The sequence below is a fragment of the Pleurodeles waltl genome, chromosome 8 (genome assembly GCF_031143425.1).
Source record: "Pleurodeles waltl isolate 20211129_DDA chromosome 8, aPleWal1.hap1.20221129, whole genome shotgun sequence".
NCBI lineage: Eukaryota > Metazoa > Chordata > Amphibia > Caudata > Salamandridae > Pleurodeles > Pleurodeles waltl.
In genome coordinates this window covers 164,405,166-164,422,149 of record NC_090447.1, presented here as the reverse complement: position 1 = coordinate 164,422,149, position 16,984 = coordinate 164,405,166, and the positions used below count along the sequence as shown (strand labels likewise).

General features: G+C 45.6%; 1 protein-coding gene across 2 annotated transcripts in view; it reads right to left on the bottom strand.

Moving 5' to 3' along the window:
• LOC138249850 (glutamate carboxypeptidase 2-like) overlaps window positions 1–16,984 on the bottom strand; it is a 477,831-nt gene that overhangs the window by 143,132 nt on the left and 317,715 nt on the right. For both annotated transcript variants that reach the window (XM_069204011.1, XM_069204012.1), the window contains exon 14: window positions 13,111–13,202. In XM_069204011.1, coding sequence (XP_069060112.1) covers window positions 13,111–13,202 — 92 coding nt within the window. The remainder of the gene's footprint in view (window positions 1–13,110; window positions 13,203–16,984) is intronic.

Genomic DNA, 16,984 nt, shown 5'->3' with positions numbered 1-16,984 from the left:
CTTCAAAGAGTGGCTTAGAAGTGCACCAGGTCCCCTTTCAGTTCAATCCTATCTGCCAGGGTCCCAGTAGGGGGTGTGGCAGTCCTTTGTGTGAGAGCAGGCCCTCCACCCTCCCAGCCCAGGAAGACCCATTCAAAATGCAGATGTATGCAAGTGAGGCTGAGTACCCTGTGTTTGGGGTGAGTCTGAGTGAATGCACAAGGAGCTGTCAACTAAACCCAGCCAGACTTGGATTGTAAGGCACAGAAAGATTTAAGTGCAGAGAAATTATCACTTTCTAAAAGTGCCATTTCTAAAATAGTAACATTAAATCCAACTTCACCATTCAGCTGGATTTTGTATATCCATTCTGGCCATACTAAATATGACCTTCCTACTCCTTTCAGATCAGCAGCTACCACTTCAACAATGTATGAGGGCAGCCCCAATGTTAGCCTTTGAAGGGAGCAGGCCTTCAGTAGTGTAAAGACGAATTTAGGAGTTTTACACTACCACGACATGTAAACTACACAGGTACATGTCCTGCCTTTTACCCACACAGCACCCTGCTCTAGGGGTTGCCTAGCGCACACATTAGGGGTGACTTATATGTAGAAAAAGGGGAGTTTTAGGCTTGGCAAGTACTTTTAAATGCCAAGTCGAAGTGACAGTGAAACTGCACACACAGGCCTTGCAATGGCAGGCCTGAGACAAGGTATAGGGGCTACTAAAGTGGGTGGCACAACCAGTGCTGCAGGCCCACTAGTAGCATTTAATCTACAGGCCATGGGCACATATAGTGCCCTCTACTAGGGAGTTACAAGTAAATCAAATAGTCAAATTTGGTGTGATTCAAGGTTACCATGTTTTAAGGGAGAGAGCATATGCACTTTAGCACTGGTTAGCAGTAAAACAGTGTCCAAAAAGTGGATGGAGGCAGGCAAAAAGTTAGGGGTGACCACCCTAAGGCTGTCAGGTCTAACATGTGTCCCCCCCAGCTGAAAGTGGGGAGAGCTACCCAACCTCCTGGGAGCTCTCATCGCTAAGGTTGAAGTATCTGGAGAGGCCATCAGCATTGGCGTGGTCAACCCCTGGGCGATGCTCCACCGTAAAGTCCATCCCCTGTAGGGAAATGGACCATTTCAAGAGTTTTGGATTCTCATCTGCATGAGCCATCTGAGGGGCCTGTGGTCTGTCTGTACCCAGAAGTGAGTCCCAAACAGGTATGGTCTCAGCTTCTTCAGTGCCCAGCCCACAGCAAAGGCTTCTCTTTCAATAGCACTCCACCTCTGTTCCCGTGGTAATAGTCTTCTGCTAATAAAGACTACTGGTTGGTCTAGGCCCTCCTCGTTTAGCTGTGCTAGGACCGCCTCTATGCCATGCTCTGAAGCGTCTGTCCACACAATAAATTCCTTGGAGTAGTCAGGGGCCTTGAGCACGGGGGCTGTGCACATGGCTTCCTCCAGGGAGTCAAAGGCTTTCTGACAAGCCTCTGTCCAAGTCACCAACCCAGGTTGCTTTTTGGATGTGAGTTCTGTAAAGGGTGTCACCATGGTTCCATAGCCCTTGACAAATCTGCGGTAATATCCGGTGAGGCCTAAGAAGGCTCTCACCTCTGTTTGGGTTCTAGGTGGTTGCCAGGCCTTGATAGTTTCAATCTTGGCCTGGAGTGGCTGCACCTTGCCACCACCTACTAGGTGTCCCAAGTGCACCACGGAACCCTGCCCAATTTGGCACTTACTGGCCTTGGTGGTCAGGTCTGCCTGTTGCAGGGCCTGAAGCTCCTCCTCGAGGAGGAGCAGGTGTTCCTCCCAGCTGTCACTGTAGACTGCAATGTCGTCCAGGTAGGCTGCACAGAAGGCATCCTTGCCAGCTAGGATCCCATTCACCAACCGTTGGAAGGTAGCGGGGGCATTTTTCAACCCAAAGAGCATCACCCGGAATTGGTAATGGCCCTCAGGTGTGGAAAATGCCGATCTCTCTTTAGCCCCCTCAGTCAAGGCGATCTGCCAGTACCCTGATTTGAGATCAAAAGTACTGAGGAATTTGGCAGCACCTAACCTGTATGCGAGCTCAACAGCTCGGGGGATGGGGTGAGCGTCAGTCCGTGTGACTGAATTGAGACCCCGGTAGTCCACGCAGAACCTAAGTTCTGGCTTGGCACCAGAGGTAGCAGCCTTGGGTACCAGCACCACAGGGCTGGCCCAGGGACTGCTAGACTTCCAAGAGCCAACATCTTGGAGACTTCCTCTTTGATGCTGGCCTTCACCTTTTCTGACAACCTGTACATTTTGTTCTTTACAGGGGGACTGTCTCCAGTGTCAATATCATGGACACACAAGTGTGTGCGTCCAGGGGTGAGAGAAAATAGGGAGGAGTACTGTTTCAGTAACTGGTAGATGCCCCCTCTCTGGTCTAGGGTCAGGGAGTCAGAGAAAATGACATCCTTCACTGACCAATCACCTTCCTTGGCAGCGAGGAGGTCAGGGAGAGGTTCAATCTCCTCTTCCGCCCCCTCATCTGTCACCAGAAGCATGTTGACTTCAGACCTCTCAAAATGCGGCTTTAGTCGATTGACATGGAGTACCCTAGGTGGTTCCTAGGGGATTGGAGGTCCACTAGGTAAGTGGCCTCCCCTTTCCGCTCCTTCACTTCAAATGGGCCAGACCAGCGGTCCTGGAGAGCTCTAGGCTCTACTGGCTCCATTACCCACACTTTGTCTCCAGGTTGAAACTCGATCAGGGTGGCCTTCTGGTCATACCAGCGTTTCATTACCTCTTGACTGGCCTCAAGGTTACTCTTGGCCACTTTCCAGAACGGTTCATCTGGTTGCGGAGGCCCAGCATGTAGCTGACCACATCCTGAGGGGGTGCCTTTGGAGCTTTCTCCAATCCCTCCTTGACAATGCTTAGGGGGCCCCTGACAGGGTACCCATAGAGGAGCTCAAAGGGACTGAACCCTACCCCCTTCTGGGGTACCTCTCTGTAAGCAAAGAGAAGGCATGGTAAGAGGACGTCCCACTTATGCCTCAGGGCCTCAGGGAGGCCTGTGATCATGCCTTTCAGGGTCTTGTTGAATCTCTCCAGAAGACCATTAGATTGGGGGTGATAGGGTGTGGTGAACTTGTAGGTTACACCTCACGCATCCCACATAGGCTTCATGTATGCAGACATGAAGTTAGTGCCTCTGTCAGACACTATCTCCTTTGGGAATCTCCCACGGGTAAATATCCCCATCAGAGTTCTGGTCACCACCGGTGCAGTTACGGTCCTCAGAGGGATTGCCTCTGGGTAACGGGTGGCATGGTCCACCAAAACCATGATGAACCTGTTGCCTAGGGCAGTTTTGGGGTCCAATGGACCAACAATGTCGATGTCAACCCTTTCGAAGGGGGTGCCAACGACAGGAAGTAGAATCAGGGGGGCCTTAACCCTTTTTCCTGTTTTACCACTGGCCTGGCAGGTAGGACAGAATCTACAGAACGTATCTGAGTTTGTCCTCATTCTGGGCCAATAGAAGTGGGTGACAAGCCTGGCAAAGGTCTTGTCTTTCCCCAAATGTCCTGCCAGGGGAATGTCGTGAGCCAGTCCCAGTAGGAAGGTCCGGTAACACTGGGGGACCACCAGCGCATGCGCTGCCCCAATGGCTGGAACCTTAGGCTCACTATAGAGGAGATCATTCTCCCAATATATGTGGTGATCGCCAGAGGCTTCACCTGCTGCCTGGGTTGAGGCTTGCTTCCTCATGCCCTCTAGAGTGGGACATTCTTTCTGCGCCTTCCAGAATTCCTGCCTGGTGGGCCCACCCTCAACTTGCCAGCCAGCAATCTCAGGTAGGTCACCTAGGGCGGCAATGTCTTCCACAGTTGGCTCGGGGGCCTCCTCCTCAGGAACCCCATCAACCACTGCGGGAACTTCTGGGACCGGTTTCCCGTGGCCCTTGCCCCTCCTCTTGGCAATTGTCTGGGCCATTGTTCCAGGCTCCAGACGCCCTTGACTTCCCTCTCAGGCAGCCATGGACCGTGTGGTCATGCAGACCCATTCAGGCAATCCTAACATCTCCAAGTGAGACCTTAGCTCTACCTCCTTCCAGGTAGTGTGCTCAAGGTTGTTGCCTGATAGACAATCTACAGGCATGGCAGGACTCACAGCTACTTTTAGAGTACCAGAGACCCCCCCCATTCAAAGAGAACCAGAGCTACCAGTAGGTGGCTCTCACGATTGTCGGCGACTATGACTTGGTGGAATGTATTTGGGATGACCTGCTTTGCTGACACCAGCTGACCCTTGACAGTAGTCATGCTGGCTCCTGTGTCACGCAGAGCCTCCACCCTTAGCCCATTGATGGTGACCCACTGTTTATAGTTGGAAGTATTGGCAGGCATGTGGGTTTTTAGCACCATCTCTGCATCCCCCAGGGACACTAGGGTTACCTCTGTCTGCTCCCCAAAACTGACTGGGACCATCTCCTCCCCGAGCGCTACGCTAGCCAACCCAGGTGTTTGCCCTCCTTTGGGGGGGGCTGTGCCCTCTTGGGACACTTGGAGTCGCCCTCAGAGTGCCCATACTTATTGCACTCTGCACAGTGGGGTACAAACCTCCCTGTCTTATGGTCAGTAAAACCTTTTTGTTTTGAGAATCAGACCGGGACTGGTTACCACTACTCCCTTGGGAACTATTTTGGGGCCTTTTGAGAACTCCTTGTTTTTAAGTTTTTCTCCCCCCTCTTTCTTCTGATGGGAACCCTGACCACCTTAGTGGGTTCCCCCCTCAGATACCTTTTTGGACACTCTGGTACTAGTCCAGAGGTCCGCCTCCTCAGCAAGCTTCCTGGCATCAGTCAGCTTACTGTCTACTAGGTGCTGGTGCAACTCTGTAAAACAAATACTGAGCATATGCTCTCTCAGAATCAAATTATACAATCCTGTGTAATCATCTACTTTGCAGCCCCACACCTATCCATTCAATGCCTTACTGGAAAAGTCAAAGAAATCTACCCATGTTTGTGTGGATAGTTTGGTGCTGTCCCTGAACCTCTGACGGTATTTCTCAGGGGTCAGCCCAAACTTGGCAAGTAAAATGGCTTTCTGAAGTGGGTATGTGTTTTGATCTGGTCTAGCCAATGTGAGAATTGTGTCCCTACCTAATGGCGGCACATAACTCCACATAGCTATACCCCATTGCCCTTCAGGAACCTCATGAGCCCTTAGTGCAACTTCATAAGCAGCTAGCCATTTGTCTATGTCATCTCCCACCACAAAACTGGGCACCACATTTTTGGTTATACGAACCTTCTTTTCTGCAGCAGGTCCTGTCTGTATGCTGCCACCATTACTGCTGGATTCAGACTGTCTTGCCTTAAGATCCAGCTCCTTGAGACTCAGTTCATGAGCCAACAAAAGTTTGTTTTCAGCCACGGCTCTCTCAGCTGCAGCTTCAGCTCTTTCAGCTTCAATCTGTTTGGCTGCTCTTCCAGCGTTAGCTTGCTTGGCTTCTCTCTCTGCCCTCCTTTCCTCCTGTTGAGCCTCCATTTTCAGTCTTGCCATTTGCAATTGGAACTCCCTCTCCTCTCTCCTTTCCTCTGCGGTCAGGCCTTGCTCAGAGACACTGCTCCCTGGTCTGGAAGGGGGCACAATTGCAGTGGTAACGTCATCCACTGATGGCAAAAAATCCTCTGAGGGGCCATGTTCTGGCTCCTCTTCCTCAGCATCCTCCTCTAAATGGGCTTCTGCCCAGGCCCTCAGCGCCACTTGTAAGTCCTCCTTTCTGGAGGCCCCGTGGATGGGCACACTCTTCTCCCTGCAGAACCCTTTTAGCTGTTTGACAGTATATGTCTCTAACAGGGCTAGGTCATAATCTCCTGCTTGAGACCCAGCCAGAGACGTGTTGAGTGAAGATTTAGGTTTAGAAAATTGTCAGGAAAAACAAATTTGCAAAAAGAGATAAAAATCAAGTTGACCTTCAACTGTGGGTAGGTAGTGAAATACTTAGCTACTGTATGTCAATGCACAAATACAAGTCCTATCCTCACCGCTGATCACCAATGTTAGAAATGGGGTCTTTGGTTGGCAGTCAGGTTACCCCCTGTCCAAGCAAGGACCCTCACTCTAGTCAGAGTAAGTCACACACAATCCAAATTATCCTGTGCCCACCCTCGTGTAGCTTGGCACTGAGCAGTCAGGCTTAACTTAGAAGGCAATGTGTAAAGTATTTGTGCAATAAATCATACAATAACACAATATAGCACCACAAAAATACACCACACAGTGTTTAGAAAAATATATAATATTTATCTGGATATTTGCAGGTCAAAACGACAAAAGATGCAATATGAAAATGTAAAGATATCACTGGAAAGTGATATAAAGTGTCTTAAGTCTTTAAAAAGCAAACAAAGTCTCTTTCAAGCACAAAGTACCTGGTTTGGAGTGAAAAATCTCCGCAAAGGGCCGCAGAGGAGGAGATGCGTGGAAAATTGGTGTGTGCGTTGGTTTCGCCCCTTCACACACAGACTTGCGTCATTATTTTCCACGCAGGAAAGACGTTGCCTCGATTTCCGGGGCGACGGACGGTCTCCTCTGTGAGTCGCAGGGTTTTCAGATGCCCAGGGGTCTGTGCGTGGAATCCTGGGCTTGTTGTCCGGCTGCGTGTCGTTCCGGTAGGCTGTGCGTAGAATTTTCTTCCTCACAGCAGGCGCTGCATCGATTTCCCCTCTGGAAGTCGGGCAGCATTGTCCAGGCGGGCTGTGCGTCAAAGTTCTGGTCGCACCGCAGTCGCCGCGTCGATCTTTTCCTCACGAAGTCGAGCGGCGTCTTTCCGGTCCAGCGTGCAGTGAATCTTTCACCGCGGAACAAGCTGTGCGTCAAATTCTTTGCTGCACAAGGAGTCCAGTTGCAAGAGAGAAGTCTTTTTGGTCCTGAGACTTCAGGGAACAGGAGGCAAGCTCTATCCAAGCCCTTGGAGAGCACTTCTGCAGCAAAGCAAGAGAGCAGCAAGACAGCAGGGCAACAGCAAGGCAGCAGTCCTTTGTAAAAAGCAGTCAAGTGAGTCTTTTAGGCAGCCAGGCAGTTCTGCTTGTCAGGGTGCAGCTTCTGGTTCAGGATTCTTCTCCAGGAAGTGTCTGAGGTGGTAGGGCAGAGGCCCTGTTATAACCCAAATGTGTCTTTGAAGTGGGGGAGACTTCAAAGAGTGGCTTAGAAGTGCACCAGGTCCCCTTTCAGTTCAATCCTATCTGCCAGGGTCCCAGTAGGGGGTGTGGCAGTCCTTTGTGTGAGAGCAGGCCCTCCACCCTCCCAGCCCAGGGAGACCCATTCAAAATGCAGATGTATGCAAGTGAGGCTGAGTACCCTGTGTTTGGGGTGTGTCTGAGTGAATGCACAAGGAGCTGTCAACTAATCCCAGTCATACTTGGATTGTAAGGCACAGAAAGATTTAAGTGCAGAGAAATTATCACTTTCTAAAAGTGGCATTTCTAAAATAGTAACATTAAATCCAACTTCACCAGTCAGCAGGATTTTGTATTACCATTCTGGCCATACTAAATATGACCTTCCTACTCCTTTCAGATCAGCAGCTATCACTTCAACAATGTATGAGGGCAGCCCCAATGTTAGCCTATGAAGGGAGCAGGCCTCACAGTAGTGTAAAAACGAATTTAGGAGTTTTACACTACCAGGACATGTAAACTACACAGGTACATGTCCTGCCTTTTACCCACACAGCACCCTGCTCTAGGGGTTTCCTAGGGCACACATTAGGGGTGACTTATATGTAGAAAAAGGGGAGTTTTAGGCTTGGCAAGTACTTTTAAATGCCAGGTCGAAGTGACAGTGAAACTGCACACACAGGCCTTGCAATGGCAGGCCTGAGACAAGGTAAAGGGGCTACTAAAGTGGGTGGCACAACCAGTGCTGCAGGCCCACTAATAGCATTTAATCTACAGGCCCTGGGCACATATAGTGCACTCTACTAGGGAATTACAAGTAAATAAAATAGTCCAATTTGGTGTGATCCAAGGTTACCATGTTTTAAGGGAGAGAGCATATGCACTTTAGCACTGGTTAGCAGTGGTAAAGGGTGCAGAGTCTAAAAGCCAGCAAAAACAGTGTCCAAAAAATGGAGGGAGACAGGCAAAAAGTTAGGGGTGACCACCCTAAGGCTGTCAGGTCTAACAGTTATAATACAATACTTTTGTGGGATGGGAGGTGAAAGAACTGACAGGAAGGGAGGTGAGAAATAATGAACAATGTGCACACCAAGGGTTGTGGTATGGGTGTGCTGGATTCTTCATATGCTGAATTCTGCATAGAGTGGAATGAATAGAAATGGATAAGGTGCATAATGATAGCATGCATTTTATGGCTCAAGATTCTGCTGGTATTTTCATTAAAATGAAGGATGACACCATAGGGCTTCAATAAGATTAAGTCATGCATGGACATGGGCAGTGTGGTTGAGATACTGAGCATTAATATGCATTCAATGTTTTGTGACAATCTGAAGGCATTGATACTTCTCATGAGTGCTGTAAGCAGGCATCAATGCCCATTTGATGCCCAAATCCTTTGCCAATCACAAGGGTTTGCATTGGGTGAACTGCAATTCTCTATGCCAATTGCAGTACAGTGCACCTTTGTGAACTGCAGATAGCTTTTTTCATTCACACACTCAGCACAAACACCCAGTTTTCCTATTTTGTTTCTGGTTCAAATGAAGTACACAGCACAGGAAGCTTCTGTCTTGCAAACTCTTACTGACACCAATACATAGGGCACTCTTTTTTATTGGACAACAAGCAGTCTTCAGGATCTTGGGAGAAATGAACCCTCTCCAGTCTTTCCCACTTTCACTTAAGATGACTGCAATGGACCTGCTTCCAGAGACTAGTCTTGTCCTTCTTTAATTATCTGAAATCTCTCAATAAATAAAGAGCTCTTTCAGGGCACACCTTACTCTGATGGTAGTGTTCTAGCTACTTGACTCAAGAAGATGGAGGAACAACTGTCTCATCTCCAACAAAATGCACATCATTGATCTCTAGAAACCATAAGTAAAAAACAATATGTAATACCTGACTTCTTAGTGACTAAAAGTTCTGTGGCTATACACAGACTAATATTATTCCCTTCTCTTTGATACTGGCATGCTACTGCAGACCGTCAATGGTGGAAAAATTCCTTCAAGGTTAAAAAAAATCTGTCCTCAAAGCTCTAGATATAGGGTGAGTAAAATAATCACATTGATTGTGCAGCTATGCACCATATCTCTACTTGGGTCATATTAATTACTATATCCTGTGGATACATCTAATTATTAGGCATTTGGTCACAATTTTCTTTCAAGTCTGCCTTCAGCTTCCACTGGTAAACTGAGGCACACTCTGCCCACTTTTTTTCAAAATGGATTACAGCTACTTGGACCAAACAATTAGCTACTTGAGTGGCTGGTGTACTATTTTGCCTCATGGTTAGTATACTAGTATTTGTGCTGACTAGTCACAATGCTTGAGATGTCACTGCTTTTCGGACATATGGGGTAAATATTACTGAATGCTCTTTTACACCAGCAATTTGTCTCTGTGACTGAATGTTTCTCTTGTAAGCTGGTTTATGTTAACCGTTAAATCTTCAATGATGAAGAATGGTTGGCATCAAAGCACAGAAGGTACAACAGGAACAAGATATCATTGATTCTACTTTTACACCAATTAATTATTTTTCTGTAGTATGTTACCCTTATACCAGGAGTTTAGCCTTAGTGCCAGAATGGAGTCAGCCCAGTCAAGAGACATGGAAGTGTCTGCCTTTGAAAAGACGTGTGCCCCACCCAACAGGAACACTTCCAGCTCAAATGGTAGATCAAGATGTCATCCTTCATGCTGATGTGGATAGGGAGAAGTCCCATGGGGGTGAAGAGTTACAGAACTGGGGAGACATTCTGCCCACAAAGTTGCTCTTCATTTGCCACAGAGGAGGAACAGAAGAAGTTGAAAAATTCGTAGAATGTAGCAATGAAGGCAATATGCCTCTTTGGAAGTGGCACCAAGGAGTGTTGGAGCAAACTAGTTAGGCTACACAGACCCATGACTTTAACATCTAGGAAGCATTGAAAAGAAGTCCAGCTAATATAATCCTCAAAGATTACTTTTTTCAACCTTTCCTATTAGTGCATTTTTTAATATACCTTCTGACATTTTCTGGGCCCAGACAGTGGGATACACGACAACCCCTCTCACTCAAGATTACCATAAAAACACATCCGTCTCATGGATCAAGGACAATAGAGGAGATACACATGCAGCTGTATTTCTACAAAATATGAAACTGTAAAATCATACAGTGATAACTAGGTAAATGGGACCACATGTCCAGATGGTTGTGGTTATGTTTTGACATGAGTTTGAAAAGAGCAAACCCAAGGAGTGTGTGCCAAGTTCCTCTACTGGTTTGCATCCTAAAAACATGTTCTTTTAAATAAGGGATTCTGATTTCATTTCCGTTGTTATGAAAGTTACCTTTCAATGTACATTTATGTGAAGGGTATTTCCTTACTGTTAAATTTGTCTGAGTTTTTTTCCTGTGGGACACATTGCTCCTCGGGGGAGTTTTATAGATTGAGAATTATAGGACTCCTGAGGTCATGCTTTTTAGAAGGGATCTCGTGTAAATCTCTTGTGGTGATCAACTACTCAAATACAAAACTGACAGACGGAGGAAGATAGTGTTATAAGACAAGACAGTGCCCGCATAGAGCCTCTTTAGGGTCTGCTAGATTGGCCGGTATCCTTAGGGGCTTTGCCTACTCCATCTCCTAAGGTGAAAAATCTGAGCTTTGTTTTGGACGATAATTTATCCATGAAGCACTAGGTGGCTAAGGTGATGGCCATTTGTTTCACAGCACTCAAGTGGCTGCAAAAGATCATTTGGCTGATTCCTTCATCAACCCAGAGGACTGTGATTCAGGTCCTAATCTTATCTATTTTAGATTAAGGCATTGTGCTTTATCTGGGTACCCATACGGCAACAGTTTGTCGGCTGCAGATAGTTCAGGAAGGACCTGCCAGCCTTATGAACTGGTTTCCAAAATTTGCCTTGGTGTCCCATCTTCTTCACAAGCTGCATTGGCTCAAGATTTCTAATCACATCACATTTAATGCTCTATGCTATATGTTTAAGGCCAGAGCTGGATTAGGACCATACTACATTCAGGAGTTGGTTGTGCCATATCAGCCCACTCGATCACTGAACTGAGCCTTGTGCAATGTGCAGAGGTTCCAACTGGTCCGTATGAAAGACTGTTCCTTTGCTTACTTGGGCCCAAAACTGTGGAATTACCTCCCAGAATCACTGAGAAATTGTATGCCATTACTTGCTTTCCACAACGGCCAGAGGACCTGACTTTTCTAATGTCATACACTTAGACACCCTACCTTCTTCCTTTGCGTCGGAAAACCTCTTGGGGTTTATGTGCACATTTTAAGACTTCCTTAATATTAATAAAAATTTAAGATTGCATCTTTTAACTTAGCCTTTTTTTTCTAAGGTGACTTTTTACTTTCTTTCTGCTCATGTGATAATGTACTGAGAAATCACTGTACGTGCAGCATGTTTCTGATAAGCGTTGCTGCTGTTCAGTCTATGCACTATGTCCAAGGCCAAGCACACAGAATGCAATGCCTTAAGTATTATGACTGTCCATGGAGCAAGCTCATCATTTACAGACATATCACATTGACTCTGCACTTCTGACTGTGTGATACGAATGGTGCTTATATTATAAAAACTGCCTTTGTGTAACACTTTGCAAAGGAGCACTTCTGCTAGGATTATTCTGGCACACGCTGCACTGTGGCCGAGATGCAGCCCTGCTGACTCTGACCTCTACTCTGCAAGGGACAATAGCCTGCACTACACCAGACCGGCTTCCTAGCATCCCAGTACATCTTACTCAAGTATGGGAGGTTAGGCTATCCCAACTGATCTGGCAGAGTGTACCTTCACTGTGCTCACAATAGTGTAGATAGTAACAGATAGAAGTGTACCAACACAATAACATTATTATGGTTAAACTGTTTAGCTCCTTTGCCATTTTCATAATTCTGATTACAATACTATGGGGGTCATTACAACCCTGGTGGTCCAAGACCGCCAGGGCTGTTTCGGAGGAAGCACCGCCAACAGGCTGGCAGTGCTTCACGGGGAATTACAACCTCGGCGGAAGTGCCGCAGTCGCACCGCCGGGACCGGCAGTTTCCCGCCACAGTGGTCCCGGCGGTTTTAATCCGCCAGGGGATTACGAGTCCCCCTACCACCAGCCTTTTCCTGGTGGAAAAGGCTGGCGGTAAGGGGAGTCACGGGGCCCCTAGGCCACAGGCAAGGGCAGTGCATGGGCCCCCTGCCACGGCCCGTGCAGCTTTTCACTGTCTGCTATGCAGAAAGTGAAAAGCGTGACGGGTGCAACTGCACCCGTCACACGGCCGCAACACCGCCGGCTCCATTGGGAGCCGGCTCCTGTGTTGCGGCCAAGATCCCCGCTGGGCCAGCTGGGATCTCCTGATGGCCGCGGCGGGAGTGCGAAGCCGCCCGCCAAGGTCGTAATGAGGGCCTATGTCTCATTTGCCTAATAATTGCAGTTCATGTTTTTTTACACAAGAGTATTATTGTTGCAATAAATGTTCGAAACAACTTTTTTGCATCTTTCATGTGTTTCATCTTGGGTGCACAGAGTGACAAAAAAAGAATACATTTGTTTCCACAATTTTCCTGGGAATCTGAGTAGTCATGTTGAAGGTTGCATATATCATCAGGTACGCTTTTATGGTTAGGGATTCAGGTGGGGCACTGTAAGCTAGCTAGGAACTGTGCCAACATTTCTTGATGGCATAGGTGGCTTGAGCCCCTATACGCTGATGTTTATGTAGATCAGATACCAGTACTACTTGATTCAAAGGGACCATATAACAGTAGGGCTTGAAAGTACTATGTGTACAGACTCAAGAGATATAGGAGTCAGAATATTTCCATTATGAAACATTCTATGAAGTACTCAGTTTTATTGATTCTAACTCTTCTGGAATAAACCTAATACATTAGCATCTTCCACATTTCAATAAAAGTATACATGCAACACTTACCGAGGAGCATTTATATGTTCAGTCCAGTTGTCTTTCTGGTGCCAGCTTTCATAGAGAGATTTACCTTCAAAAGTATCATCAGGACTAGGAATCTGAAATAATATGAAAAATGCCATGTATTAATAATACAGTTTACAGTACAGTATGACTACCATTGGAAACTCATTCTCTCACTAACACCCCAGTGCTCTTTACAGAGTGGGTATAATGGCAAACAGCGGTGGAGCCCTATAACACCTACATGCATTAGCCATGTTATTAGATTCTGAATCATGTATTTGTTTAATTCATAACCAATTGGAAATGTCAGTGGAATGATTTTTCACCAGTGCTCAAGCACTTTTATGATACTGAAGACAGTGAGAGAAGTAGAGAGGGCTCTCATAGCTCAGGCTATCTCAGACATTCTGTGTGACCTCCTCATTTGGCGTAGTGATTAAAATATAGCCTAGATTCATGAAGTTCACATCCAACTAATTTCTGCAAGTTAGCAAGCTATTCAAAGCATTCATGGGCCTTCCAAAAGTCAGCCTTCAGATTCAACCTTGTAGTAGCAGGGGGCTGAGCAGATGAAGTCACTTGGGGGTCATGTAGTACTTGAACGGATTTTAAAGACAGGAACCATGGAGGCGTGGAAAAGTACTACTGGGGTCTGGGTAAGCATTGCTAAACTCTCAGGAAAGTGTTTACCGACAGCTTTAGAAGAGGAAGACACTCTAGAAAATATGTCTGCACCTTCTGGAAAAGCTGCAGATCCTTCAGCAAAAGGAGACAGGGCAAATAGCTGCAACATAATCCACAAAAGGCAGCTCCTGAGACCAGTTAAGTGAGAAGGAAGTGAAATAAGAGACACACCCATAAGGCCAAAAACATTATTGCTCTGCATCTGGCATACAGTTAACCAATATGGACGCCATCAGTTAAAAAACAGCCCATGAAATCTGGTATCAGCAATAAGACATTAGGCAGTGCATTAAATATCTCTGTTAGTAAAGTGAAAAAGATGAATAATTACAGACGTTAACTATGTGGTTATTTCATTATCAGCAGATCAAAACCCCCAACCAAAAATATGAGAAGCATGTCTTACTAATCAAAGATCTCAAATCGAAGAAGTTAATGCTGTGGGAGCAGTAAAGTGGCCACCTGATGTAAAACAAACGCTTGGCAACGATGGTCACAATTATTTCTATTTACCACAGTCTCATACCAAATCCTTGATTACTAGGTGAAACAACTGACTGGCCAGTAAGCACCGTGGGCATTTATTTCTGAATAGAGCTTCGTTTTAGGATATTGTGAAGTATCTTTGTTGCAAACGATGCTTTGTAATCGCAATTTCTGCAATTATTTCACTTTTTGACATCATTTTGCTTGTAAAATACATTTTTCACAAATGTATTTTACTATTCAGTTTTGTCATCCTACCTATTCTTATATATGTACAAGAACATATTCCAGTGGTTTATACTTATCAAACAAGTACATTTTGTCTTTCTGAGGCTAGGTTTCATGTGATATATGCACGTCCTGCAGAGCACACACCCATTTCAAATTTAGGATATCCTCAAGTGTCTAGTAAATCACCTCAACAATTGTAGGTATTAAAACAGTTACTGATTCACTTTTACATCATTCATTTGTTCTAGGAAATGTATTGATTCACTTTTAATGCATCTAATTATTTTTGTGAGAAAATGAACAGACCCGACTAGTCATCATGGCCTGAAATTAGAAATATAATTCGCAGAGCTAATACTGTCAATACAATACGCAGAGGCATGTGGGATAAATCAGGATCCCTCAACCTCTGGTTACTACAGGTGCCATTCACTTTTTTGATTAGCCAACATTATAGAAATGTTTTGCTTTATTGTATCCGTCTGAGAGCACTGCATGTGTCAATTTCTGAAGCTATCTCCATGTCTCTCGGCAAACCAGCAGTCAAGAGAGCTATTATTTCAGATGAAGATAACAATAGCCGATCCTGCACTAAGACCAGAAATACCACCATTGTCCACCTCCTGGCCGCATTGACTTATTATACACAGTGCATGTCTGAACAGTTGACAAAGCAATTTGAAGTAGAGGTGGCCTAAATAATGTGGAGAATTGATAAAGGAGGATGAATTTTATTTGCCTGAAGTTTAGCAATTCGGTGCTAAAGAAGACCCATTTTCAAGGAGCTGGGCTAATCCGCCCAGTGCCTACTGTACCATATATGGCAAGAACCATGCCACAATAATCAAGAAAAGGCACCGTTTGCCTTGAGTGGCAAAAGAGAAAAGCAAACGTGGAAACAACTTAAGAAATCCGAGGTGCCACAGTGACATTAATGTCAAATAACAAACCCAAATTGCAGACAGATGTAGCAGGAGTGAGACCTGTGCCCATTTCCGGTAGACAATAATTCTCGATAGGATCATGGATACAATTGTCAGGATATCCTTCTTTCTCTTATTAGGTTTTTAGCAGTAGCAAGACAGTCATTCACTCCCTGAAAAGTCTCAAACTATTAAAATACCCAACTGGTTGGCAAACAGAGTAGTGTCGGCTTACATACAGAAACCAAATACGAAGGTGCGGATCAGAGGCTCAACTTGTACATCCAACAAATATGGGGCACACCATTTATGCAGCACCTCCAACTGAGGACAGCACAAATCAGAGGAGAGTGGTGGCAGGACAAGGGTCTGGGAGTGGCCAATCAAAAAGACCACCTCCATCCCAGCGCCAGGCCTGACACTCAGTTGAGCTGAGTCTGGTGAGAAGGATAAGATCGTTGACGGTGTTGAACTCTGCTGGTAAGTACAAGAGAATCAAATAGCCTATGTTGCTGCCATCACTCACCTCTCCCAGTTTGTCGCTCTCTCAGTTTGTCATTCTCTCAGTTTGTCAAGCATAGCAAAAGAGGACTAGCTGGGTACAATGACTAGGGCAAGAACCAGCTTGCTGACCTTTGAGCACTGGTGCTCTGAATTTATTAAAAGGCTTACATGCTAGTCACATAAGGATGATTTTCAGATCAAGATATATCTTTATGGGGCTCTAACTAGTTTGACACACTGGCATCTTCCACATTGACGTTAAGACATAGATGGATGTTAACTGGCATCAGTCTGGTCACAACCAATCAGAGATTATTATGTTAATCCTTTATGGGCAGCTGACAAATCAGCAGACTGTAGATTCAGGTTTACGTCTACCTGACCATCAAAAACGACAACTACCGAACTGTAAAATGTTGGGTTTGTCACTGATGTTTCTTGTCAACGAAACATAGGTTAGGCTAATTAAAAGACATCTTCCTACATCTCGCTCATATTTATACACTTGCCTTTGATAGAGCGTTCCGGACTAATAAATTACCTGTATTTGGACGCTCTTGGGTCGATGAATCTTTTGACCAAGTGGGGCTCTCTTCACCCGAGAGTAATCAATTTAATCAAATCAATAATCAATAACGTACATAGGCAATACCCTGATCAACATAACACTTCACAATTAATCCAGAAAACATTTCGGCGAACCATGACCTTTCGGCCATGAATAACCACACCAGTTTATTCAAAGTTAATGAATTTATTTCCCTATATTAACAAAGCTAGCACGATATAAACGTGTCTCAACACCAAATGATATATGTAAATGAACATTAATAGCTGTCCATAACGACGAAACAGATGCAATCTATGCAGCATTTGAATAATAATGCATTAGATAATAGCAATGCAAACCACTAAAACTATAATCTGTAATGAGCTAATTGCATACATTGGTCAGCATAACAAGGTCTCAAATTGCATCGTGCGACAGATGAATCCTCATCTAACCTCAAATTAGCATCTACATGTGGGACTTCATGCAAAAACAA